The 24,507-nt window shown below is 33.7% G+C and overlaps 4 protein-coding genes and 2 non-coding genes across 6 annotated transcripts; 2 read left to right on the top strand and 4 right to left on the bottom strand.

Annotated features, from left to right (window-relative positions):
* Positions 1 to 8: 8 nt before the first annotated feature.
* On the top strand, positions 9 to 80 carry Trnaw-cca (transfer RNA tryptophan (anticodon CCA)). The gene has a single exon. It is a non-coding gene; the product is annotated as a tRNA-Trp (tRNA).
* A 250-nt stretch (positions 81 to 330) lies between these two features.
* On the bottom strand, positions 331 to 403 carry Trnak-cuu (transfer RNA lysine (anticodon CUU)). The gene has a single exon. It is a non-coding gene; the product is annotated as a tRNA-Lys (tRNA).
* Positions 404 to 2,787: 2,384 nt separating this feature from the next.
* LOC130625751 (tumor necrosis factor ligand superfamily member 13B-like) lies at positions 2,788 to 6,384 on the bottom strand. The gene is made up of 4 exons (XM_057440853.1): positions 5,899 to 6,384; positions 3,757 to 3,817; positions 3,572 to 3,681; positions 2,788 to 3,491 (listed from the first exon to the last, which is right to left on the bottom strand). The coding sequence occupies exons 1-4, from the start codon at positions 6,229 to 6,231 to the stop codon at positions 3,237 to 3,239; spliced, it is 759 nt and encodes a 252-aa protein (XP_057296836.1). The 5' UTR covers positions 6,232 to 6,384; the 3' UTR covers positions 2,788 to 3,236.
* A 5,127-nt stretch (positions 6,385 to 11,511) lies between these two features.
* Positions 11,512 to 13,371, top strand: LOC130625094 (52 kDa repressor of the inhibitor of the protein kinase-like). Its single transcript, XM_057440170.1, has one exon. The coding sequence runs from the start codon at positions 11,512 to 11,514 to the stop codon at positions 13,369 to 13,371; it is 1,860 nt and encodes a 619-aa protein (XP_057296153.1).
* A 6,584-nt stretch (positions 13,372 to 19,955) lies between these two features.
* LOC130625095 (serum response factor homolog B-like) lies at positions 19,956 to 20,799 on the bottom strand (the record flags this gene model as incomplete). The annotated part of the gene is made up of 1 exon (XM_057440171.1): positions 19,956 to 20,799. A coding segment is annotated over one exon (471 nt), but the record flags the coding sequence as incomplete, so codon positions are not given.
* Positions 20,800 to 20,812: 13 nt separating this feature from the next.
* Positions 20,813 to 22,713, bottom strand: LOC130625096 (uncharacterized). Its single transcript, XM_057440172.1, has 4 exons — positions 22,690 to 22,713; positions 21,967 to 22,005; positions 21,327 to 21,486; positions 20,813 to 21,279 (listed from the first exon to the last, which is right to left on the bottom strand). The coding sequence occupies exons 1-4, from the start codon at positions 22,711 to 22,713 to the stop codon at positions 20,813 to 20,815; spliced, it is 690 nt and encodes a 229-aa protein (XP_057296155.1).
* Positions 22,714 to 24,507: the final 1,794 nt, after the last annotated feature.

The raw sequence follows: 24,507 nt of genomic DNA on the forward strand, positions 1-24,507 counted from the left end.
TCAGAAACGACTCTGTGGCGCAATGGTAGCGCGTCTGACTCCAGATCAGAAGGTTGCGTGTTCAATTCACGTCAGGGTCATAAGTTTTGGATTTTTGTTGTGGATAATACTTAACGTTAAAATAATTACCACAAGTGTTGCAACGCCTTATCTCTGTTACCAGCGTTGGTAAATCTATGGGAATCTGGATTCGAGCTCAAAATTGGGAGTTCAGTTGAATGAGACCCCAGTTTAAAAAAAGTAAAAATGAACGTAGTCCGATGTGGTTGGGAGTATCAGCTTTTACAGGCACAGTGGGTTCACAATAAATACCAACAGGAACAACAAAAGCGCCCAACGTGGGGCTCGAACCCACGACCCTGAGATTAAGAGTCTCATGCTCTACCGACTGAGCTAGCCGGGCTGACAACGTTGAACAAGAAACAGAAGGAAACAAAAGTAAGAAAAATTACAAAAAAAATATTAAATTTACAGAAATAAAGGAAAGGAGAAAAAAGTAAAGGAAATTAGAAAGTGATAACATTTAGTTATATTTAAAAAATTAAAAGAAAAAAAGGGAAAATTACAAAAAAAAAAGAAATATTTAATTAAGTTTATAAAGAGATAAAAGGAAAAAAGGAAATTAACTAAAAAAAAGAAATATTTAATTAAATTTAAAATAGATTAAATGGTTAAGAGATGATAAAACTTTTAGAAATAAAGATTGAAAATATGTTTTTTGTGCGAGAAAGGCTTGGCTGTTTACAATACGTTTTATTTTAAAAGAATGTTTATGTAAAATGATCGATAAGAAAAAAATTGTGTACGGTGGCCGAGACGTGCCATATAAAAAAACAAACAATAATAAACACAAAAAGGATATAAAAACATAAACAAATAAATATAAAATCCGAAAAAAATTAAAGGAAAAGAAGTAAACGTCATAGCGCAGGAGCGTTAAAGTACATTACAAATTAATACAAAGAGGGGCCCCCACAAAAAGCTGGGGACAAATTTGCGGGATAGAAAAGACAAGGCAATAAAACATTTCTTAGGTTTCAGACACCGTCTTTTAAAACAAATGATCTTTTACACGCATTTGCCTGTAAATCACCTGTTATTGAAGTTAGAACCTGACGAAATTGCTCTAGATGCGTCAAGTCGATGTAGTTGGATTCAGAATTTTAAGGTACATACTCGTGATTAGTTAAAAAACTGCGTATCAGCAAATTCTACGTATGAAACCGATTATCACAAAATACGTTATATTATAAATTACTTAAAAGACAATTTTATGATCTTTCAAACGAACATAAAAACGCATTGTTAAAAATGACTGCAAATCAAGATACTGGCTATTAAATATAAATTGATGACGTCAATGTTTAACTAGGATTTTTGAAATTTCATATAATATGGTTGGAAAGCAAACTTTATGGAGGATAAAATAAAGCAGGAATCATTCTATTTTGATAGCCAGTTAGCTGCGGAAGAGTTAGAAAAGTATACTGGCTAGCCAGGTCACCTTTTTGGGTGCTGACTTGCCCCTTATTCAACGTTATGTAGCTAGGTAGGTATCTACTAAAGCTAGCTAAATTTCACTTTAGGCAAATTGAATGAAGTGAGATTGTAAACCTAAACTGTTTTCAAAAAACTGACAAACCATCGACCTAACACATATCAGGATATATCATGGAATTTCCAAAAGCTTCTAAATAAATTTCAAAGCTATCCTGTCAATACTATATCTAAGATCTGTATTTTAATTCATTTATTGCGTGGTATTGTATGCAATCTACAATTCAACAGTACAGGTTTCAACTCCCACAAAAAATGCGTTGGTCAGGTAAGTAGCGTTAAAAATGAGCTGGGCGCACTTGATAATAATCCATATTAAGGCTCACAAAGGGCTCTGACATTTGTGAAAAGAGACCATGCTGACTTCAGCAACATTCTAAATAACCTTCAAGCTGTAGGGTTTTTTGTTCCACCTAACTTGCCTTTTTCCTTGACGTTAACAAGAAATGAAATACATTTCAGAACTTAAAAATTTGAAGCCACAAGTTGTTGTATGCGTGCTTTTAGAGATGGTTTCCACAAGCAATTATATACGTTCTTTCAATGTGCTGTCCGAGCTGTTTAAACCACAAGTTGTATATACGTGCTATGTTAAGTGCCACTTCCCATTGCCAATTTTCAGGCTTTAAGAGGAATTGCAATAACAAAAACCGTTCTTGTTCCATGTTATTAATAAAGAGATAAGCATTTATCTATCTAGATCCAGACTTTAAATACGCTAATTCTACTCTCTGATTATAAAGAAAATACGTCAACCAAGCGTGTTTTCAAGTTGTATCTCAAATTGATCCTGATTCATATCGTGGCACGAAAACTGTTTTCATAACACCAAACCACACTTCGACCAAATTTCATCGATATCATTGGACGAAAGTTGAGAATAAAATACGTCCACAGACACGAATAAGTTAAACAACCATGAAAATAAAGTCCGATTGCGGTATAAGTCCACTTTGCTTTTTTAGATGAAATGCGCATAATTAGATTTCCACAAAAGTTTAAAATAAACTAACATCACGCACGTAAAGAACGGTAAAAAATGCATTTAAACGAAACTAAAACGATACATCAGCAGGTACATTGAGTTTGGATGATGAGTGATCCGACATATTTAAACAGTTTGTTTCGCCGCACTATTTTTTGCTAATGTGAATGACAGGGTCTGGAACGGCTCCGAAGCGAAATCTTATTGAATGTGAGAATGGTAGTAAAAGTAAAACAAAAATCAAATTTTCCACTACAACTATTTTGTTAGAAACATTTTGCAGAACCACATACTACATCATAAAACTCGTACGTGTGTAAAATGTTAAATCTTATCTTATCGTTACCATGCTAATGTACCTAATAACCCTCTACTTTTATGTTAATGCATTCCTTTTTATATAAACGATTGATTCTTCGCGCTTCGCTCCAATTATTTTTACTTGTTTAGGAAAAAAATCATAGCCAAAATAGTTTATCGTTTACATATTGGTTTGTTTATTTTTTAAAGTATTTATTTTATTTATACCAATTATTTTAAATCTTCCGCAATTGCTTAAAATTGTAGCTATTCTTGAGGCGATTGTGCAATTTTGTAATCGTTTACAAAACAGGAATGGGCTAGCCTGGTGCACGAAATTCATGTTTGGATATTTAATATCCCGAACATGATGTTACGGATACACGACAAACTTTTACGCTTTCATCAATAAATATGCTCCGAATTGAGCTTTATCGGGAGACATGCTAAAATTGATGCCACTATCTGCAGTAGCTATTGAAAGGTCATCATCTTTCGTCAGTTTGACGATACGCGCAATGTATTTGGTACAGTACGTTTGACATGCACTGCGAGGGACGGTTGCATTTACTATTTTCGATAGACGATTTTTTCTGACATAGAATTGTAGAACGTCTTTGCGGAAGTCCTTATTTTCAGAAAAGAACATCTAAAAAGCAATTGAAACATTTTGTAAAAGTTATATTTTGATATTAAATAATTTAGATATAGATTGGCCTTTTGCCTTACCTGCGCGTAAACATAGTAGTAACCAGAAGATTTTATGATAATGTAAGAATCTTGAAAACTGGATATATTACCAGTTTGTAGAGTCGTCTTCCAATTATAGATAGCGGTATCTAAAATGAAGAAAAGTATCGTAAACGGTGTTGTTTTTTGTAAAGTTATTCCTTAAATTCACCAGATCTATATACCTTTCTGTGATTGTTGTTTTTGGTAGTTTCTACCCACCATCTGGATAGCTGCAAATGGTTTCTGAAAAATATGTTAAACATGTAATTTAATAGACAACCTTACGTCTTTAAATGTTTAGTTTTGATCACATCATTTTAATGAAATTTTTCAAATTTCTGCTTAATCTATAAAATTCATTGATATTAAATCGTTTCAGAGTATTTCGATTGCATTTATGTATTGGTATTTTTATTAGACTGATTAATTAACTTGCAGCTTAACTCCCACTAAAACAACATAATCTCAATATAGCATTTGTATTATTTCTATTTATTTCCGGATTTACATTTTAAGAGGGCACAAAGATAACACAAACAAGGTTAAACAAGCACACTTGCATGCAAATCTGATCGCCACTTGAATAAGTCTCTTGTGTGAAGTGCAACAATTAAAGTAATTTTGACGTCATTACGTTGCTCATCGGCAAAATTATAGAAATTCTAAAATAAGACTAAAACAATTTGTACCAAAGTGGGTAAAATTTATAGTTTTGACGTTGGATTTGTTGCTTTATTCGAAACTAAGTCGCTGGAATCATACAGGGGGTATAAATCCCCTACCTACCGCTCGACCCTTTCCACTAGCACACCTCTGAGCAGCGTACTGACGTGAAAATCGGATTAAATCCGAAATAAGTTTAAACAAAAAAACAAGAGTTTTAATATAGCGGGGGAGCAGTGACTTAAGTAGAGAAAAAATTAAAGGTAAAATTTCTGGATTTACAATACGTATTTCTAAAACGAATATTTTTTTGTTCACTACAAATATATTATGAACATTTTAAGATTAAGTGGGAGGCCAGTTTTAAATTTCTGAACTTAATGAATTACTTTAGCAGCTGATTCGACTGCTTCGTCCAGTTGACAGCTGTTTCGTAAGAAATTAATTCTAAAGGGGGATTTTCACGAAGGGAATTCAACTGCGAATTCGACGGCAAATTGTATCTGAGCATGCGCAGTTTTGTTTGTTTTGATTTTGCATCGAAATATTCGCTTCGCTGAAAAGTAGAAACAGTTCCTACTTTTTCGCGGCTAAAGGTTAAGTTGCTAGTTTTTGACCAATCAGAACGCGGTTAACTAATGTAAACAATGAATTTGGCGCCAAATTTATTTTGTCGTGAAAATTAAAAAGCGAATTCGCCATCGAATTCGCCGTCGAATTTGCCGTTCAATTCGCTTCGTGAAAATCCCCCTTAAAACAGCTTACGTCTCCTTTAGCTAAGTGTTTTTCTTTCAGAAACTGAAACGATGTCCTCGATTTCAAAAAGGCGCCACATGAAGTAGTAACAGAAACAAAAACTTGACAACGAAAAATATACCTAAAAAATTACTAAAAACGGGAATAACAAATTCAACATAGAGCGAAACAAATGAATTGAAAGGGTACTGAACGATAAGGCATGCAAAAATTTAAAAATCTTCAAAACGAAAGTCTCCTTAAAAGGGCGCCAAAATTTAGTGTTAGCCTTTCTTTACTTTAGTCAGGTTTTTTAAAGTGTTCTGGGGAAAGAGCTATTCCACGAGAAAGCAAAGCGAAAATTTAATTACTACTTACTAATTTTTGAAGTTTGTTCTTAATTTACTAAGTCAGCTATAAAAATATGAAAACGCCTTTTCATTCCCATATCTTGGAAAGAAAATAGGAAAAAATTGTATAACAAGTCGTTTGCCCGTAGAAAAATCCACGAGTTCGTGTCTGGCTACTGCGGTTACTATTTTGCGTGACAGACAGACGAATACGGGTATAATACAGACTGAAAATGTTGCAGTTTATTGGTTATCTATTCATTGGTTCAGAAAAAAAGCTCGTTTTTGTGAAGAGCTCAAATTGAAATTTCCTTTAAATTTCTCATAAAAAGTGCGAATGTTCTAGCTTTGAGTGAAATTATGACACTGGCCGCAAGTATAATGTGTTTTTTCTTCATTTAATAATATTTAAGAATAGCTGTAGGCCGGTTGAGAAAGTCCGCCAGTTTGCCCATTGTTAAAATTCCTCGCAAATTCGCCTGCAAAAAATAAATTGTATAAGAAAATATTGCATTTGCTATTCTATGTGTCCTTAGCACGAACACGAGTATTATTATAGAGATAGAGATGTTATACCTTCTCCGGAGCCTGTGTAACTTTGGTCCGGTTCCTGGTTTCTTTTTTGAACTGTTGAAAAATTTTCGTGTAATTCGATAACAACTTAGCGTAAAGGTGCAATTTTTTCTGATCGATAGGAGCTGAATACGATACTTGTGATAATATTTCTTGTAGGTGATCTTCTTTTGCCTGTAATCTTTCAAGCCCTTTCTCTAATTCCTTCTCTGAATTTGTGTACATGTAACCAACCAAAGATAGCAAAGAGATAAACAGAAACGAAAAAACAAGAGGGAGACATAACCTCTTAAAATATGAATTCCTTGCTTCTTCTTTAAATGACACAGAATGCATTTTTTACATTTAGTATTATAACTTATCCTGTCATAAACTTTTTTTTACAGCTCTTGTCTACATTTAAAAAAATTTAAAGCTTCTGTACAAGATGTATAAACATTCTCAAAAAATTCTCCGAAGAAGAGTTTGCTTATTAAATATTTAAAACTCGATGCTGGTAATGTTAAATGAGAATTATTATTACAACAATAAAATAGATTTTCTTGGAAGTTTATACATCTATAACAAACAAAAAACAAAAGGGAAAGTTATAAAAAGCAATAAAGGTTTATTTGTATTAGCATTCAAACTGAAATGATTAAATCACGTGTGTCCTTAAAGGCGCATAATCACACTTATCGAAAAAAATTAAAATATACATTTTATTTATTTATTTCAAAGTTCAGACGGAGTTATGACTTTCCTGAAAGTTTGAGGATGTAAAACATACTAGAAATGGAAATAATGGCACATTAATATCTAGAATTTATTGTTTTTGTTTTCCAGCCGCCATATTTAACGATCTTGTTGATCTCTTATTTTTGTCTAATAAGCGAGCCGTCGCAAAATGTTCGTGTGAAACCGTAGGTAAACAAACGGCCTCAACTTTAAATGAGCTCTGAGATGGAGTTCGATAAAATCAACGAAAGTAAAACTCGTTAATTGACGCCTTTAATAATTTATGTCATAAAATTTTAATGTATGCACATTTTCTTAAAAGAAAACGGGGGAATAGAATTATATGAATTCTTTATAGGTTTGCCTTTTCATAGTTAAATAGTAAATATTTCTTGGGTTTAAGGCAATAAATAATATTTACTAATTAGAATTATATGCTTCCATGTTTATACTAAGGAGATGTTTTTATCTTTTTAAATGTTCAACCGGAAATTCTTATATTTCAAGCATTTTCTCTTTTTTCAAAATGTTGTAATTTTTCGCAAGATCACGACAAAGGATTCTGCTTTGAATGGTTTATTTTCTTACATTTTGGTATATAAAGATCATTTTTTAGTTAGAATTAAACGATTCTTAAAAAATTCACATACTGTGCTATCATAAATAGTATAAATATTTTATTTAAAACCATTTATTTTTTCTATAGGTCAACCACTAATCTGTTCAAACAGTGGGAATTCTAAGACGACATATTATGTTAGAAACGCAACCTCGTTTCCAGCGCCTGTTGTCTCTTTTTATCTGGGGATTTTTATCAGGTACAGGATTTGAAACAAAAGTCCCACACGTTTAGCGTATGTTATTGTTGGTATCTAACAAGTTGCATATATCAAAACTAGGCGAAGGATCTCTCCCCTGCCTGCTACTACCCTGGTTTTTCCCCTGTGAATCAGGTAAATTCTTGTCTGTTTACACAAGTTTTATTTCTTTCTCAATCAAACTGGACTTTTGTTCAAAGACGCTACATCACTTTCTCTTTAGTTCTTACTAAGAGGGGTTTTCCAGAACATGATGAGCCTAGACCGAAACTGAACTTTTCTAACAATTATAATTCCCTCCCCATTCCCATCCACGCCCCCCCCCCCCAAAAAAAAAAAAAAAAAATAGCTCCAATCTAGTTACCAAAGTGCAGTGAACTCTCCCTATTTCGACTACTCTTTATCTTAAACATCTCGGTCTCGCTTCCTTGAAGATTTGTTTAGGTTCTAAGCTATTTTCCTCTATCTCAAACCTCTCTATATCAAATACCTCTCTATCTCGAACCTAAATCTCAGTCCCGTCTGATTATTTCTTTCTCTTTGTCGAACTTCTTCGCAATTAAGGGCCTATTTACACTAAAAATCGAATTAAAATGTTCGATTTGGGGACGAAAATGTTTGATGTTTGGATTCTAAGGTAGATCAAGACATTATGTAGTGTTTATACTGAATCAGAAATCTTTATGAAGATGTCGGCTGTGAAACGCAAACTCAATAATTTCTCTTGGTTCAAAAATGCAATTCGAAAAATTGAGAAAAGAATGATTAACAAAAAAATTTTAAAATCCCCCAAAACACAAATTCAACATGAATGAAGAACAAAGTTAAAACCATGTCTACATTATATCGGATAGGTTTTGTGTCGATAAAAAATCATATCGGATAGGTCTTCTGTTTACACTATACACTGTGTTTTGCAGCATGATTTCTATTCCGGATAGGTTTTGCAACGCAATGTATGTACCGGATAGGTTTTTATAAGTATGTACCGGATAGGTTTTTGTAACGCCATATTTTCTAGTGTGATCAGTTAAATGGCATGATTTTCATGCCGAATACTTGTTTTTTGTGTTTATTTTACCATTTTACACACGTTTTTTTCCGAGATTGTGGAGGAAATAATATTTCTATTTTATGGACTGCAAAACATGTAAGCTGTTCAGTTGTTATTCACCACCGAAATTTTAACAGCATCCTAACAAATACACGAAGAGATAGACTTCTCAGACTTGCTTGTTTGAATGAACTGTAATCGATGTCATAGGAAAGCGTTCCTCCAGGCCAATGAAACAAATAGTGGGTTTTTTTTAAGTTTTGAACCTTCGTGCTTATATTCAGAAAAACGATACCCAATTCCACGATTCCTCCGGTAAGAATCGTGGTATTTCGAATTTTGTATTTTGAATCCAAGTTTTGATTAATTTCTGCCTTTTTCCTAGAACTCTGTGGGACATGTTCTTTTAAACTTCGACTTTGAGATTGCTTGGTAGTTTCTGATGGCTCTTTTGCTGATTGACTTGTTTGTGATGATGGCAATTGCGATGAATACTTGAATACTTTTTGCAAAGACGTTCGTTTTCCAGATATTGAGAGTATTTTGCCGGTGTTTTTTTAAAAATTTTGGCACCATTTCTGCTTTCTGATCCTCTCTTTTGACTTTTTTAATTCACCCATTGCTTCCCGATATTTTTGGATACTTCTGAGTTGGTCAGTCCACTGTACATTCCACCTCACGATCCTAAGAAAAATATGTGAGAAAATAAATCATTCAGGGGCGGATCCAAACCCCGTCAAATGGGTCAAAGGACGGGGTTCAAAAATAACAAGTATAGTTTATCTAATTTTCAAATATTTAGTACTAACCAGTAATATTTGGGGCGTGTAATAATGTATTCATTTGAGCGCTCATCAATATAAAAATTAATAATATTGCCGCCGCTGCTGCTGCCGTGTGTATGGTCGCGCGGTGGTGGCGGTGGCGCGCGTTATGGCATCAGCTTCATTTTCGTTGCGAAGACAGGGCGCAAAGATGGCTAGACCTAATCTTTAATGGTGGATAGAAAAATATAGACTTTGTTCTGCAGGTTTTTGACGGAGCAATGAGGTTATTCTTAACTCTTATTGGTCTAGAGTGCCGGGTTTGCAGGAGAAGAACACCGGCAGGATTTGATTGGTCCTTACAGAAGTTTTCTTAAGCTGTGATTGGCTAAAAATCAATACCCTGCAAAAGCCAAAATTCTCACGCTAGTCTTCATCTTCATATCTTCCTCAACATTATTGCTCAACATGGCGTTTAGTTCAGTGAGAGAAGATGTTTTGAAATTATTTCAAGACGAAGATTTGCAGAAATTGATTGAAATATTTAATATTTATTCTGAGAAATGGATAAATTCAAATAAAAATGTGTTTTTAAACACAGAACAGCTTTATGCTGTACTTTCTTGCGGAGAAATTGGTGTGAATGAAGATGCTTTGAAATATCTTCCTGCATCAGTTTCTTCCAAGAATTGTGTTGCATTGAGGTAAGATTTTATTTTCTGTAATTTCCATTTCTGATTATTGCTGACCATTTGTTACCATAGTAATTAAGTGTACATCACTATGTCATCACCATGAACTACTTATGGCTAGCTAGCTAGCTACATGTATTCGTGGTTTTTGTTTTGATTATTACTCTTGGAGAGCTAGCAACCGTATCTATGGTAGCTAGCTGGCATGTGTGTGTGGAATTAATAATGGTTTTGATTCTTCTCAAAATGTTAAAATTTAGTGTCTTTGCTCTGGGGAGTGAATTCTCTTTAATTTCTCTAAGAAATATTTATTTATTTTTCACTGTTTAGGTCCGAATCATCTGGAAATTGCTTGTTTAGCTCCATATCCTTATGTCTGGTAGGTGATAATACTTTGACGCAACAGTTAAGGCTACTTGCTTGCATTGAACTTTTTGTCAATTCTGAGTATTATAGTTCTCACCCCAATTTATTTGTTGACAAATATCCATCTTTAAGTCCATCAAATATTTTAGCAATGTCAGTATCTCATGCTGCTGTTGATACTAATTTTAAGGCTGCTGAACTTGTCAAAGCTGAGGCTACTTTTTGTTTGAAAAACATGAACCAGTGGTCTGGTTTTCTCTTTGTTTTGTCATTGTCTTCTATAATTCGCAGAAATATTATGTGTTATTATCCTGATTGTGGTCCTCTCAAATACAAAGAAATATTCAATAAAAAGGTTTTTCCACGTGTGCCAAAGGTTGATGAAACTTGCTTCCATATTTTGTTTTGTTATGAAGGTTATCTCATTTCAGATATTACTTTTAAACATAATCACTATGTGCCACTTTTATTTACTTCTAAGGAATTAATTTATAAGCCTCTATTTAAGAAGAAATGTATGTCTACCAATGTTTCTGGATTCTTTCAAAAGAAAATTGATTTTAAACCTGTCACCAAGAATAAGCTTATTTTACCAAAGGTATCTCTTCCTCAGCAATTGCCTACATCAAGTCAGGATCCCCAAGCAATAATAAAAGGTACTAATAATACACCTTCAAGCAACATTTCAAATCCTTATACTTCTTCTGTATCTAATGTTTTTAGTAATCTTTTACAAAATAGTACTAGCCATGAACCTAATTTTTTTCCAAACAATAATAAGTCAGTCATAACATCAAAAATAGTTGATTCCCTTCCACAAAATTTTGATGTAACTGATGTTGCATATTACAGACTTCGTGTTAAAGAAGGGATGACAGACAAACAAATTTTCGATCTAATAAATCAGACTCTTTCCCCTTCTGCAGATTATACCTACCCTAAAACTTTAAAACGTCAGTTCCGTTCAAAGTGGTTGAAAGATTACCCTTGGCTTCGCTACTCACCAGCCTATGATGGGGCTTTTTGTTTACCCTGTGTTCTTTTTGGATCAAAGTTCCCTGACAAATGTGGTAAAAATTCAAAACCTTTTTTTACAACCTTTTACAAAATGGAATGATGCAACTAGATCTTTTAATCAACATCAATCCACAAATAATGGTTTACATGAATTTACTTCCACTGTTTTTAATAATTTCATTAGTCAGATGTTATCTAAATCCCAGCCCATCAATGTTTTAGTCAATGATCAGCTACAACAGAAAATAAACAAAAATAGAGAAGTTTTGAAATCTATTGTTGATACCATCATTTTATGTGGTCATACCAATTCAGCTTTGCGGGGACATAGGGATGATGGGAAATATCTCCCTGAGGCAGGAGGCTATGCTAATCAAGCCGGGGTTGGAAATTTTCATAAGTTTTTAAACTTTTCAATTCGCAGTGGCAATCAACTATTAAAAGATCATTTAGAGTCCAGTGCTAAAAATGCCAGGTATATTTCTAAAACAGTGCAGAATGACTTAATTGGATGTTGTGGTCAAGAAATTACTAATGAAATCATTTCTGAGGTTAAAGTAAATAAGTTTTATTCCATAATTGCAGATGAAGCATGTGACTCATCAACTAAAGAGCAAATGGCTCTCATTTTAAGATATGTTGATAGCACTTGTGAAATAAAAGAGGACTTCATTCGTTTTTTACACTGCTCTGAAGGATTATCTGGTGCTGATCTCTTCAGTACAATTATGAAATGTTTAAAAGAAGATCTAGGGCTTGACATAATGGATTGCAGAGGACAGGGCTATGATGGTGCTGGGTCAGTTTCTGGTCACATTAATGGTCTATCTTCTCATATTTTAAGACTTAATTCAAAAGCCATTTATACACATTGTCACTCTCATAAACTTAATTTAACAGTGTGTGATTCCCTAGACATATTGTTAGTGTCAGAAGTGTTTGATAAAGTGAAGGAATTGTCATACTTTTTCAATTTGTCTGAAACAAGACAAAACGTTCTGCAAAAGTTTGTTGTTGAGTGTAAGCCTGATACCTCAAAATCTAAGTTGAAAGATATTTGTAGGACAAGGTGGGTTGAACGAATCGATGCTCTAGAAGACTTTTTGAAATTGTACACAACCATTGTGAAATGTCTTAAATATATGTCTTCTTCTGATTGTATGTGTAACAGAGATACAAAGTCTAAGGCTTCAAGTTTTGTCAATTCAATTTCCAGATTTGATTTTTTAATTTCTTTAGTGTGTACTACCAAAGTTCTGTTGGTGACTCTTCCTGTCACACGAAATTTACAATCTAAATCTGTAGATATTCTTAAAGGTATCAATTTAATTTCTGCATTGAAAAAAGAGTTAATTGATACTAGAAATTCTGTTGATGCATTTCATAATAATGTATTTTCTGAGGCAGTTGCTATTGCAAATGAGCTGGATGTAACCATTAAAGCACCAAGAATTTGTAAAACACAAATCCATAGGTCAAACACTCCTTTTGACTCAGTATCTGATTATTTTAAACGTTCAGTAACAATACCACTTCTAGATTTTCTTAATACTTCTATTAGTAAGCGCTTTCAACCTGAAACAGTTGCTGCTTACAAAGGATTGGCATTAATTCCATCTCATTTATTTTTCCTTAAAAGTCAGGGTAAAGACTGGAAAAACGAAGTTCAAGATTTTATTACATTTTATACGTCTGATTTTCTTAGTGTTAATGCCCTTCAATCTGAACTGTCGCTCTGGGAAAAATATTGGGAAGAATATACTGATACTCTCCCTGATAGCATATCCTTGGCATTAAAAGCAGTTTCTTTCCCTGGTTTTGAAAATATAAAAATAGCCCTACGTATTCTAGGGACTCTTCCTGTTACTTCCTGTGAGAGTGAAAGGAGTTTCTCTGCATTAAGAAGGTTAAAAGAATACGCACGGAGTACCATGACCAATGATCGTTTAAATGGGTTAGCATTGTTATATATCCATCAAGAAATTATCCCTGACAAAGATAAAGTTATTGATAGATACGCTCTTTCAAATCGTAGGCTTGAATTTTAATTGTTATGTATATTTGTTGCAAAGGTTGGTATTATATTATACTATTGGTATTCTTAAAAAATTAATTTAATAGAAAATATGTTTATCAAAATTATTAAACACTTATATTAATACTACTTTATCACTTTGATTGTTAACATATTTCGTGTTCCATTTCCATTTTTTTAGTCCATAGTTCATTTTCATTTAATTGACAACTGTCAAGAAATAGTAGAACATAGTTGCAGGGACTGTGGGGTTACTCAGTTGTCATTTTATCCTGCATTCATTTTTGTTCATATCAAACCATTTCATTCCAATATTCATTATCATTTAATTGACAACTGTCAAGAAATAGTAGAACATAGTTGCAGTTGTCAAGTTATCCTGTATTTTTTAAATATAAATATGCCAATGACAGCTAAATTTTTCTCTATTTTTTCCTCATCATTGTATCTTGTTATCTTAATTCTTTACTTCTTTTTTATTTGGCTGTCCATGTCTGGATCACATTTTTTGTTATCCTAGGCATGCTGATGAGCTCTGATATTGAGCGAAACGGCCTATTAACATCTATAAATTATATGAGATAATCTTGTTTCTTTAGTTCATAGGCTTCATATATAACAATAGAAACTCAGCAAGAAAGACAAGCAACCAAACAACATTGTTGAAAAGATGACACGGTAACGATTTTCGTTTTATGCTGTATGAATGACAAATAGCCTTTTTATTTTCCAAATAATTTAGATGCGGAAATGTTGTTTTCAGACAATCTATGACCCTCCAATGTTTAAAAATTTTCTGGCCCCTCACGCCCAACCATGGTGGGCCTTCGCGTGTCACTAATATAAGTACATTTTATGACGGGGTACATCAGAAATCCTAGATCCGCCCCTGTCATTACCAAAAGAAGAAAGTAATCAATTAACTACAGCAGCAGTACTGCAATCACAGGAAGGATGAAGTTTGATAAAAAATGTATAAAGCATACCTTTTCCTTTCTTTGAACCTTGAGAGTCACTCATTTGAAAAATAACTAACTTGACTAAGCAAGAAAAAAAAACCTTGAACTTAAAAGAAACTGAAAAGTTCTTTTTCAAAATACTTAAATTCGAATTCGAATTCGAATATAGAATCATATATAATCCACATATGGCATTATAAAGCCATTGCAATGCAAAATGAACACGTTTGACCTTATGTCAGGCTGCCAAAGTTTGTAATAGATGAGCTCTGTAATTGATAGCAAGTAACTTGTGGGTGAAAAAATTTCCGTTCGAGAATTATTTCAAAGTATATTCTTTATTGAGAGTTAGAAAAATTATAGTGGGGAAATTCTAACGAACTTTATTGCAAAAGCGGTTAAAAGACATACAACCTCAGCTAAACGTACTTGGAACGTTTTAGACTAAATGATTACAGAGTATACAGACATTGGACGTTAGCGACTTTTTATGTCTTTTTTGTCGGACGGAATGAAGGAAGAAAAACTCGTTATTCTAGGAAAGTACAAACTGAAATGAGATTTTTCTGGTTAAATTGATGATTTTTTTTACCTTCTTCGACACTTGAACAATGTGAAACTCCGGCAGTTGATATTCACTAGCCTGTGAAGAAATATTTTGCTTCCACTTTTTGTCGGACGGAAACAAATGGTCTACTATCAATAGATTCGTATTCCTTTTAGCCAGGTCTTTTTCTAACTACTTTCTTTAATTTTTTTATAATGTTAATATGAATCTTACCTTTGAATTAATAAAAAAAGTATAATGTTGTTCTCTGAATTTTGAGAGTTTCGCCATATTGTAAACACGATCGCGCATGAATACGAAGCATATCTAATATGTCCCGCCTACGTCAGTGTCCAGGTTCAAAATTGGACCGAAAACATGGAGAATGTATAACGAACCAATTTAATTTATAATGCCGAATATTTAAAAATTACCCTCCTGCTACGAGCTAGACGCTCGTCTGTGATATATATTTTTGGATCGTGAAAGGGTATTGACAGACTGCAATATTAAAAATCACAAATGAATAACGTATGGATTCTTTAAAATTATTTAACGGAAAAAACTAAATATATCTGTCAAAGTATGATGTAATGTCATACACAAATTAGCAGCAGTTAAAAAACATTATTGAATGACTTGGGTTTTAAGCAAAGCGAAACGTTGAAGGTTATGCTATGTGCACATACACTTAAAAGGGCTACGAACCGGTTAAAATGCTCGCATTCCGTTTATTCCGCCACATATTAAAAATCCGGCAAACACGTTTTGCGCAATAAACAGACCGGCGCACTTTGCTCGCTGGTTCAATATTTTTTTCCGAAAAGTATATTACAAAGAAATATTTCAGCCTCATTCTGGATGAAAACATAACCAAGGCCGTAGAAGATAAAAGTTCTAGATATATCTATATGTTCGAGTCTGTAAATTTCATACATGCCGGAAAAATACCCATTTTTGTTTTCCGCCGCCATCAGCTCGACTTTCGTGTAAGTCACCAAAAACAAAAACCAACAGCCGTTCCGTAGCCCCTTTAAACATAGACCAAAAATTTATCCAGTCGGGACGAAACTGATATAAAAAAAAAATCTTCAAAAACCGTGGATACGAAGTTGCTGAACGGTTTATCATAAGCAAAGAAATGTTCCAAAATTATCAGTTTAAAAACGAACATGTCTTGGTGCTCAGCGTTCGGTTGCAGCAATAATAGTAAACGCGACAAAAAAAAAGTTTTTTCGTCTACCAGGGGATCCAAATGTACGAAATGCCTGGGTAAAAGCTAAAAACACAACTGAATTGCCGAAAAAAGTTCTCTTATGTTCTGATCACTTTACGGAGAACTGTTTCGATAAAAGTTGGAGCCTTCAAAATGAATTGTTTTATACCGAGAGAACAGCAAAAAGGAAATTGGTACCTGGATCTTTGCCAACAATTTTCCCACAAAAACCGCGACCTAAGGAGAGGCAATCTTCCAAGAAAAGAGCGGGAAAAAGTTTAAAAGAGGTACACACGATTCTGAAAATAATTCTGAGGCTCATTTTTAAGTCCTTTTGTTTTCAATTTTGGTTCAATATATCATAGTCACAGTGTTCTATACTGTAGTTGATTTAAGTCATAGTGCTTTTGTTTTTGCCTATTTTTGCTCTCTCCATCACATTCTTCCCTTTGGTTATATGTTGCAATCCTGATCTCTTACCAAGTGTTTGACTCGATACTTGGAAATTGGGTTGTGGAAAATGACTAGAATGATAGGTCAAACTCTGGTTATTTAAAAATTGAGAGGGCGAGGCTATGGGTGGTGAGTACATCGTTTTACCAAATGCTTGCTGCGATTGAAGTGCTAACATTTGTCTAAGCGAATGAACGCTTTGTTGCATCGCAGCACCAATATTCGACATAACTATGTGGATATTTGTTAGCCTAGCTTGTAACTCCTTGTCATTTTTTTCAATTTGTTGGAATAGCCATATCTTCCTAAGTTTTCCAAAACCATATAATTGTGAGCAGTTTTTAAATGGTTTACTGTTCAAAGAAACAAACACATCCGGATCAATGGTACTTCAATAACTTAATTAAAAGTTTTCCAAAACTATGTAATTATAATTAAACAGACAAGGCTGTTTTGAAATGGTTTACTGTTCAAAAAAGCAAACACATCCGGATCGATAGTACTTTTATAACTTAATTAAAATTTTTTTGAAACTATATAATTATGAGCAGATAGAAAAGGCTGTTTTTAAATGGTTTACTGTTCAAAAAAGCAAACACATCCAGATCGATGCTACTTTGATAAAAAAGCGCTGAGTTTGACTGCAAACTTTGATTATTTACGTTTTTAGGCTTCCGATTGTTGGCTAGACAAATGAAAAAACATGGTTATAGTTTTTATTTGCTGCATGATAAAAACATACAATGTATTTTCTATATAAAACACTGGAATTACATTTCTGTTTTTTTAAAATCTCCACCATCGACTTTGATAAGCTGAGAACACAGGGGACCTGTATCTCATCACTATCTCTAAGATGGTGATGGATCTCCCAAACTGATCGGGAAGGAGAAAATAAAATTTGATTTTGACAAACTTTCCATTTTTTCCTAACGGCGAATGTCCGACTAGTTTCCCATCATTTTTGACGGCTACATCGTATTTATCAACAGGGTTTTAAGGTTCCATTTCTCTGTGTAATTTTTTTTGTTGAATTGATGGCCATAAACTTTTATAAACATGGTACCCTCTGATGTAAGAAGTAATGTCAATAAAAGACAAAACGACGAGTAGCATATTTTCTGTGAGTTTAAATTTCTTGCCCTTCCATCTTGGATAGTTCTTCAATGTCATTTACACTAATTATATTCGCCTGTCATAATCGGGGGTCCGATCCGTGTAAAAAATTCTCTGTTAAGAATAAACAAACGGATTTGCCATGATAAAAGATCACCTATATCGCTATAACTTAATTACTTGTTCCAGTGAAATTAGAGCCATGTTGTTCATAAGATTCTACTACACACCATACACGTGTTCAACATGAGTTTGTAAAAACGTAAGAATCGAAAAAACCAATCTGAAAATGTACAACGTTCTATTAATATAAAGGAGCTGCCTTACATGAAACATTTCTTTTCGGGGACAGCATTTCGTTGAAAGTTATTGGTGGTGAATGTAAGTCAGTTACAAATCAAATGAAAAGCTCCTGGAATGAAACCGCACTCCAAACCATTCTGTTGAATTACAAATTGGAGGACACTTTCAACGCAGATGACTTTGAATTGTTTTACTATTGTCTTCCTGAAAAAACATAAGATCTCAAGCCATCAATTCTGAAGTTAACAAACATCCAGCTCGCTTTTTTTTGCTCCCTAACGCTATGTTAGTATTGCAATCGATGGTCGAAGTTGTCATACGGAGTTTCAAAGCGCGTTACAGAGGAAGTGGCTAAGTAGTGCTTTGGAGAACAACAAGCCTTTGCCAAAGATTTCTATTTTAAAAGGAGTGAAGATACTGGGCGATTTTATGGGAGGTTTTAACTGAAGAACCCATAGTCAATTGCTTTAGAAAATTTTGAATCTCTTCTACCGTGCAACAGGCTGCTACTGCTGATTTGGATGACCCATTTAAAGATCTTCAAGAAATTTCGGAAGATTTAAGAGAGGCTGATCCATCATTGATACCAAACGATGTTACTGCTAATGTCCTTTGACCTTGTATGAAGAGGATGGATACTTTGTAAAAGAAAATACAATTTTAAAATTGAAACCTCAAAAAAAAGTGCATTGTAAATATATGAGAATCGTGTAATCTGTAACGGCGCTCTTGTTATTAGTGTGCCATGTGATATTAAAGAGCCTGGAACAAATTTTAAACGTAACTGAGTACGGAAGTGTCATCCTTAAAGAAAACAAGAAATCAATCTAATATGTGCGTTTAGGAAAGGTCTGTTTTTCAAATAACAAAGATTATCTTATTATTTCCTTATCACTTTTTGTGTTGACTGCTTTATCCATGTCTTTACGTTGCAGGATTGTGAAAAATATGATTTTACTTTCGACAAGCTAAGCATTGCCTTATAAAATTAGACGCAAAAAGTGTGAAAAACCTTGTCCATTGACTTTGTTTGTTTGTTCGTTATGACGAAGAAATTGATTCAGCCGATACGATTTTTAATTATCTGAACAACTGTGTTATTAAAAATAAAAAGATTTAATAAGAACGCAAACCTGGAATCAACTGTTGAGATCTCCTTTCTTAGGTTCTCTTTAAAGCTTGAAAATGAACACGCTTAGAGAATTACAGTGAAACCTACCTAAAGTGGACACTTGCAAGAGATGCAAATTCTACCTAAAGCCAACGCTTGCCGAGATACGAAACCTACCCAAAGTAAATACTTGTACGAGATGCGTAATCAACCTAAAGTGGACACTTGCGCGAGATGCGAAACCTACTTAAAGTGGACACTTGTTCGAGGTGCAATACCAGCTTAAAGTGGACACTTGTACGAGACGCAAAATCTACCTTAAGTGAGCACTTGCATGAAATTCAAAACCTATCTAAAGTGCTCACTCGCACGAAATGCCAAACCTACCTAAAGTTGACACTTGCAAGAGATGCCTTACTCACTTAAAGTACACACTTGCACGAAATAAGAAACCTACCTAAGGTGGACACTTGCACAAGATGCAATACCCACTTAAAGTGGACATGTCTGCGTGTTGACTGTTAAGTAATTTAATTCAAAATTTTCCTGATAGTAATATGGACTTTTTGTGTGCTTTTATGCAACAGCAGAAATATTGCTTAACAGGACAAGCTTTATTAAAAAGATACGCATCATAAAAAAGTCCATTTTACTCTGTGAGTATTCCTTACAAAACTTGCCCAGAATAAATAAAATTGTCCAAAACTGCCCAAAGGTATCCAATTTAGAGCATGCTTTAAAACGTTCCTGCAGTGTATTCTTTTTACCTACACTAAATCCACCTCCACCGCTTCTTTTTGTTTTCGTTGCTAATTTTTCCGGTGTTCTTGTTTCCGGTGTTGTTGTTTCCACTGTTCTTGTTTCCACTGTTCTTGTTTCCACTGTTCTTGTTTCAAGTGTTGTTGTTTCCACTGTTCTTGTTTCCACTGTTCTTGTTTCAAGTGTTGTTGTTTCAACTGTTTTTGTTTCCAAGGCTGTTGTTTCCAGTGTTGTTGTTTTCAGTGTTGTTGTTTCCAGTGTTTTTGTTTTCAGTGCTTTTGTTTCCAATGTTGTTGTTTCCGGTGTTGTTTTTTCAAATGTTATTTCCGATGTTTTTGTTTCCAGTGTTTTTGTTTTTGATGCTGTCGTTTTCAGTGCTGTTGTTTCCCGTATCTTTGTTTCCAGTGTTGTTTTTTTGGGGGTTGTTGTTTCAGCTGTTTCTTTTTTCAGTGTTTTTGTTTCTGGTGCTGTTGTTTCTGGTGTTATTTTTTCCGACGTTTTTGTTTCTAGTGTCGTTGTTTCTGTTGTTGTATTGTTGTTTTTGTTTTCAGTGTTGTTATTATTTGTATTGTTGTTTTCAATGTTGCTGTTTCTGGTGTTGCTTTTTCAAGTATGATTATTTTTGGTGTTGTTGTTTTCACTGCAGTTGTTTCTGGTGTTGTTTTTTCCGGTGTTTTTGTTTTGAGGGTTGTTCTTTCCGGTGTTGTTTTTTTGGTGTTGTTGTTTCTGGTGTTATTATTTTCGATGTTTTTCTTTCCGGTGTTGTTGTTTATGGTGTTGTTTTTTCTAGTGTTGTTATTTTTGTTGTTGTTATTTTCATTGTTTTTGTTTTCAGTGTTGCTGTTTCCGGTGTTGTTGTTTCCAATGTTTTTGTTTCTAGTGTTGTTATTTTCTGTGTTTTTGTTTTCACTGCTGTTGTTTCCAGTGTTGTTTTTTCCGGTGTTTTTGTTTCCAGGGTTGTTGTTTCCGGTGGTTTTTTTTCAAGTGTGGTTATTTTTGTTGTTGTTGTTTCCAGTGCTGTTGTCGCCCGTGTTGTTTTTCCGATGTTTTTGTTTCCTGTGCTTTTGTTTCCAGTGTTGTTGTTTCCAGTGTTGCTATTTTTGGTGTTGTTATTTTCATTGTTTTTGTTTTCAGCGTTGCTGTTTCCGGTGTTGTTGTTTCCAGTGTTTTTGTTTCTAGTGTTGTTATTTTTTGTGTTGTAGTTTTCACTGCTGTTGTTTCCAGTGTTGTTTTTTCCGCTGTTTTTGTTTCGAAGGTTGTTGTTTCCGGTGTTGTTTTTTCCGGTATTTTTGTTTCCAGTTTTGTTATTTTTTGTGTTGTTGTTTTCAATGCTGCTGTTTCTGGTGTCGTTGTTTCCAGTGTTTTTGTTTTCAGTGTTGTTGCTTCTGGTGTTTTTGTTTCCGGTGCTTTTGTTTCCAGTGTTGTTGTTTGCGGTGTTGTTTTTTCCAATGTTGTTGCTACTTATACCTATAATAGAAATAAGACTTAACGTGCGAAATTCAACTAAATAATTGCAAAATCATGAAACCAGCTGCCAGAAGTAATTGCTTTCTTACAAAAAGTTGTGACGATACAATTGAATCAAGATTATGATTATTAGAACAAATATCTCCGAGTTTTTTTATTATACTATAATACTCAGCAAGTTTTGACCTGTTTTTGATCTAGAAGTAAAGTAATCCTTTCTCTCCTAAACGACTTAAGTAATTTAAGCTGTGAGCGTCCACCTTTCTTGTACTTTATGAAAATTTGTAAAAACTTAACTTGGGTACTGTAGAAATTTATATCAAACATATTTTGCAGTCATCCTTCTGCTTATATGGCCTGCTGGATTTAATTATTTTGTAACTACATGTTTTTTCTTTCATAACAATCTGCAAAAACAAGCCACTGCAAGAAAAACTCTGATTCAACATGTAGTTTAAGCATCTTTTTTTGTGTGTATATATCTTTCGCATACTTTTTTTAAATGTATAGAAAAGAAAAACAATTTATGAACTGGTATGCCTTTCCACTAAAATTTGGCACAAAATCCAGGGTCAGCAAAAAACTTTCGTGTTTGATCGACTTTTTTAAATAATACGTATGTTAATAAGAAATAATTTTCTAAGCAGTTTTGTATCATTAAGAACATTTTAAGTCACTGCAGTATCACTAGTAAGCACTAAATCACTGACTGGAACCTAAAACACATGTAATCTGTATGAGGTATACACCACTGGTTTATGACAAAAACAGGTACACGAAGGTATCAGATACAAATAAATTCCAATATAACTATTTAACGCAAATTAAGCAAACATTCGTGTCTATTGTAGTTTTTTTTTTAAGTTTGCATTGTTAGCATCTTAAAAGAGAGCACGCCTTCAATGAAACAGTTCTTTTTATAAAAATCATACATGAAAAAGTAATAGTGCTAAATTCAGCACAATTCGATGAATCGGTGCAGAGTTGTATAGTTGAAATCTAACAACCAGAATCAATATTCAATGTTTGTCTCCAATGCGGCGACCTAACACCCACACCAAACCACTTTGTTATTATTTTTTCTAATGTTTTGTTTTAGAATTCATTCAACTATATAAACTTCTTGCCGAAAATATCACTTATTTTATATGCAAAAATATCTGTAATATTCTGTTATTATGTGATAAAAATACACGATACAATAGAAAGAACAAGCTGAATTTAATTTAATTTATAACATCAGGCATGTAAGTAGCCAGGAGACCTAGCATAATTTTTCTTAACAACGGGAAATCGGAGTAGCTAAGGTGGGAAAATTTACGGTTGGTCTCAACTGTATCTTGTGCGGTCAGAAACTGGCCGCGCGTTTTGATTGGCTCATTCTATTGTTCTTTGCTTACGTGAGCATTATCGGGGAAAGCCATTTTCATCCCGATTATTCCGAGCGAGTGGTTTCATTCACCCTAACAGTCATTACTAAACCATGAAGTTTATACCAGAGTAAGATGTGGCCAAGCTTGGTAAACAACTTGCAGATAAATTAGAATGGCCTCCGTAGCGATTAGTCGCATTAGTCAATTTAAGTCAGGGTTTTCGCTGAGTCGTTTGCGTCTAAGCTTTTGTTTCAGAGAAACTCATTTTAATGACCTCGGAGAAGAAAGCGACAACGAAGAAAAAACATTTTTGTGCTCCTTAATCTCTGCAATCAGTTTTATTCTTTCACATAAAAAAGAATAATAAAAATGGATGAAAGATTGACTCCATCACAGAAATGATAAGCGAGCATGTAATACATTCGTGGATTTTGATACGATCTAAACGTACTTGGTAATACCAAATTATCTGAACTATTCTTCAGTTGCGCTTCTCTGCACTACTATTAACACTCTATTCTGTGCATAAAAACATTTAAAATGAAGGAAAATTCGAGTGTGAGTACACTGGTGGCGATTTCCTTTGAAATAATATTGCTCTAACAAAAAAAAATTGATCTTAAAAAATCAAACCAGTTCGATTTAATTAAATCGATTTTTTAATATTGATTTGTGTCTTTACGTCATTTTAGTATTATCGTTCTATTATTTTTTAACGATGTACACACAACAATTTTGGATTAATTATAGTTCAATATTATATTTTCAAAATTGTTCTGCAAAATTGTTTCGCCTATCTGGCCCTAAAACCACATTTAAAAAGTAATCTATGCGCACACTCGGTTAATACTTTTGACAAAATGGAGTTTCCTAATGAAGTCTTGGTCCCAATCAACAAGAGCATGAAGTGAATCACTTCCACTATATCATTACAAAGGTTTAGGAAGATTTCTGAATTTGATGTTAACAAGAACAAAAATTTTTAATTATCAGACGAGGTTTATCTAACACTTGTCTTCTGGGAGCTCTAATGCACGACTTTTCTCTCGACATGGTTGCTGACATCAAAAAATAACAGAAAATATAATAGCTGTCCAACCATTGGTTTCCGTATTGGTGCAATCAGGAGGACATTGTGAAAATTAATAGTGGCTTCGTCGTGTTGATATAATATACAATCACTTGTTTGCACTCCATTTATAATAGGGAGCCCACTCACTGAACACAGAGAGTTTAGTTCACAAGCAAGCGCGCATTTTGTAACCGTAACTGTAATTGTTTTTACTACTGTTCCTTTTACTTCGTTGATAGTTCCCATCTTAAGTAAAATCCCCGTTGATAAAGGAAAACATAAATGAAAAAGTAAGAAAGAAAGAATTTGAATCATTCTTCATAACAAAGCTTAGAAGCTAATGGCTTCCTCGTAACGAATTCGTGAATACTTTGAGGAAAGGTGAATATTTGTTATCATGTTCTGTTAAATTTAATACTTTCTTTTTAACACCATTTATAAAAAGTTTTATTTAATAAAGCTTTTCGTTACCTATAGAAGGGTGACGTCCTATTTAATAGGTGATTTTTCTTAAAAAATGTTTTACAAGCTTCTCTCTAGTACTTCGTGCGCTTTTTAAATAAATAGAAGAAAAGAAATAGTGGTTACATGATTGCTTTGTGTTTTTCCATACTCGCTTAAAACTACATAAACATTATGAAATATTTATATTCGCTAAAATTTAATAACCTTCAGCATAATAAAAATTGGAACTTCAAACATGCATGATAACTTCCTTCTACTATTGCGCAAAGTTTAGACACGTGAAAAAACCGATTTCCCGATTTCTTCTT

This window comes from Hydractinia symbiolongicarpus, chromosome 14 (genome assembly GCF_029227915.1).
Source record: "Hydractinia symbiolongicarpus strain clone_291-10 chromosome 14, HSymV2.1, whole genome shotgun sequence".
In the NCBI taxonomy this organism is placed as follows: Eukaryota; Metazoa; Cnidaria; class Hydrozoa; order Anthoathecata; family Hydractiniidae; genus Hydractinia; species Hydractinia symbiolongicarpus.

Coding starts and splice junctions, on each gene's coding strand:
- LOC130625751 (XM_057440853.1), bottom strand. CDS start 6,231: ATGCATTCTGTGTCATTTAAAGAAGAAGCAAGGAATTCATATTTTAAG. Junction 3,818..5,898: donor TTACACAGGCTCCGGAGAAG/GTATAACATCTC, acceptor CATATTTTTCAG/AAACCATTTGCAGCTATCCA. Junction 3,682..3,756: donor AAAACAACAATCACAGAAAG/GTATATAGATCT, acceptor TCTTCATTTTAG/ATACCGCTATCTATAATTGG.
- LOC130625094 (XM_057440170.1), top strand. CDS start 11,512: ATGTTATCTAAATCCCAGCCCATCAATGTTTTAGTCAATGATCAGCTA.
- LOC130625096 (XM_057440172.1), bottom strand. CDS start 22,713: ATGGCTTTCCCCGATAATGCTCAC. Junction 21,487..21,966: donor TGCTTACTAGTGATACTGCA/GTGACTTAAAAT, acceptor CTTTACTTCTAG/ATCAAAAACAGGTCAAAACT. Junction 21,280..21,326: donor CATGATTTTGCAATTATTTA/GTTGAATTTCGC, acceptor AGGTATAAGTAG/CAACAACATTGGAAAAAACA.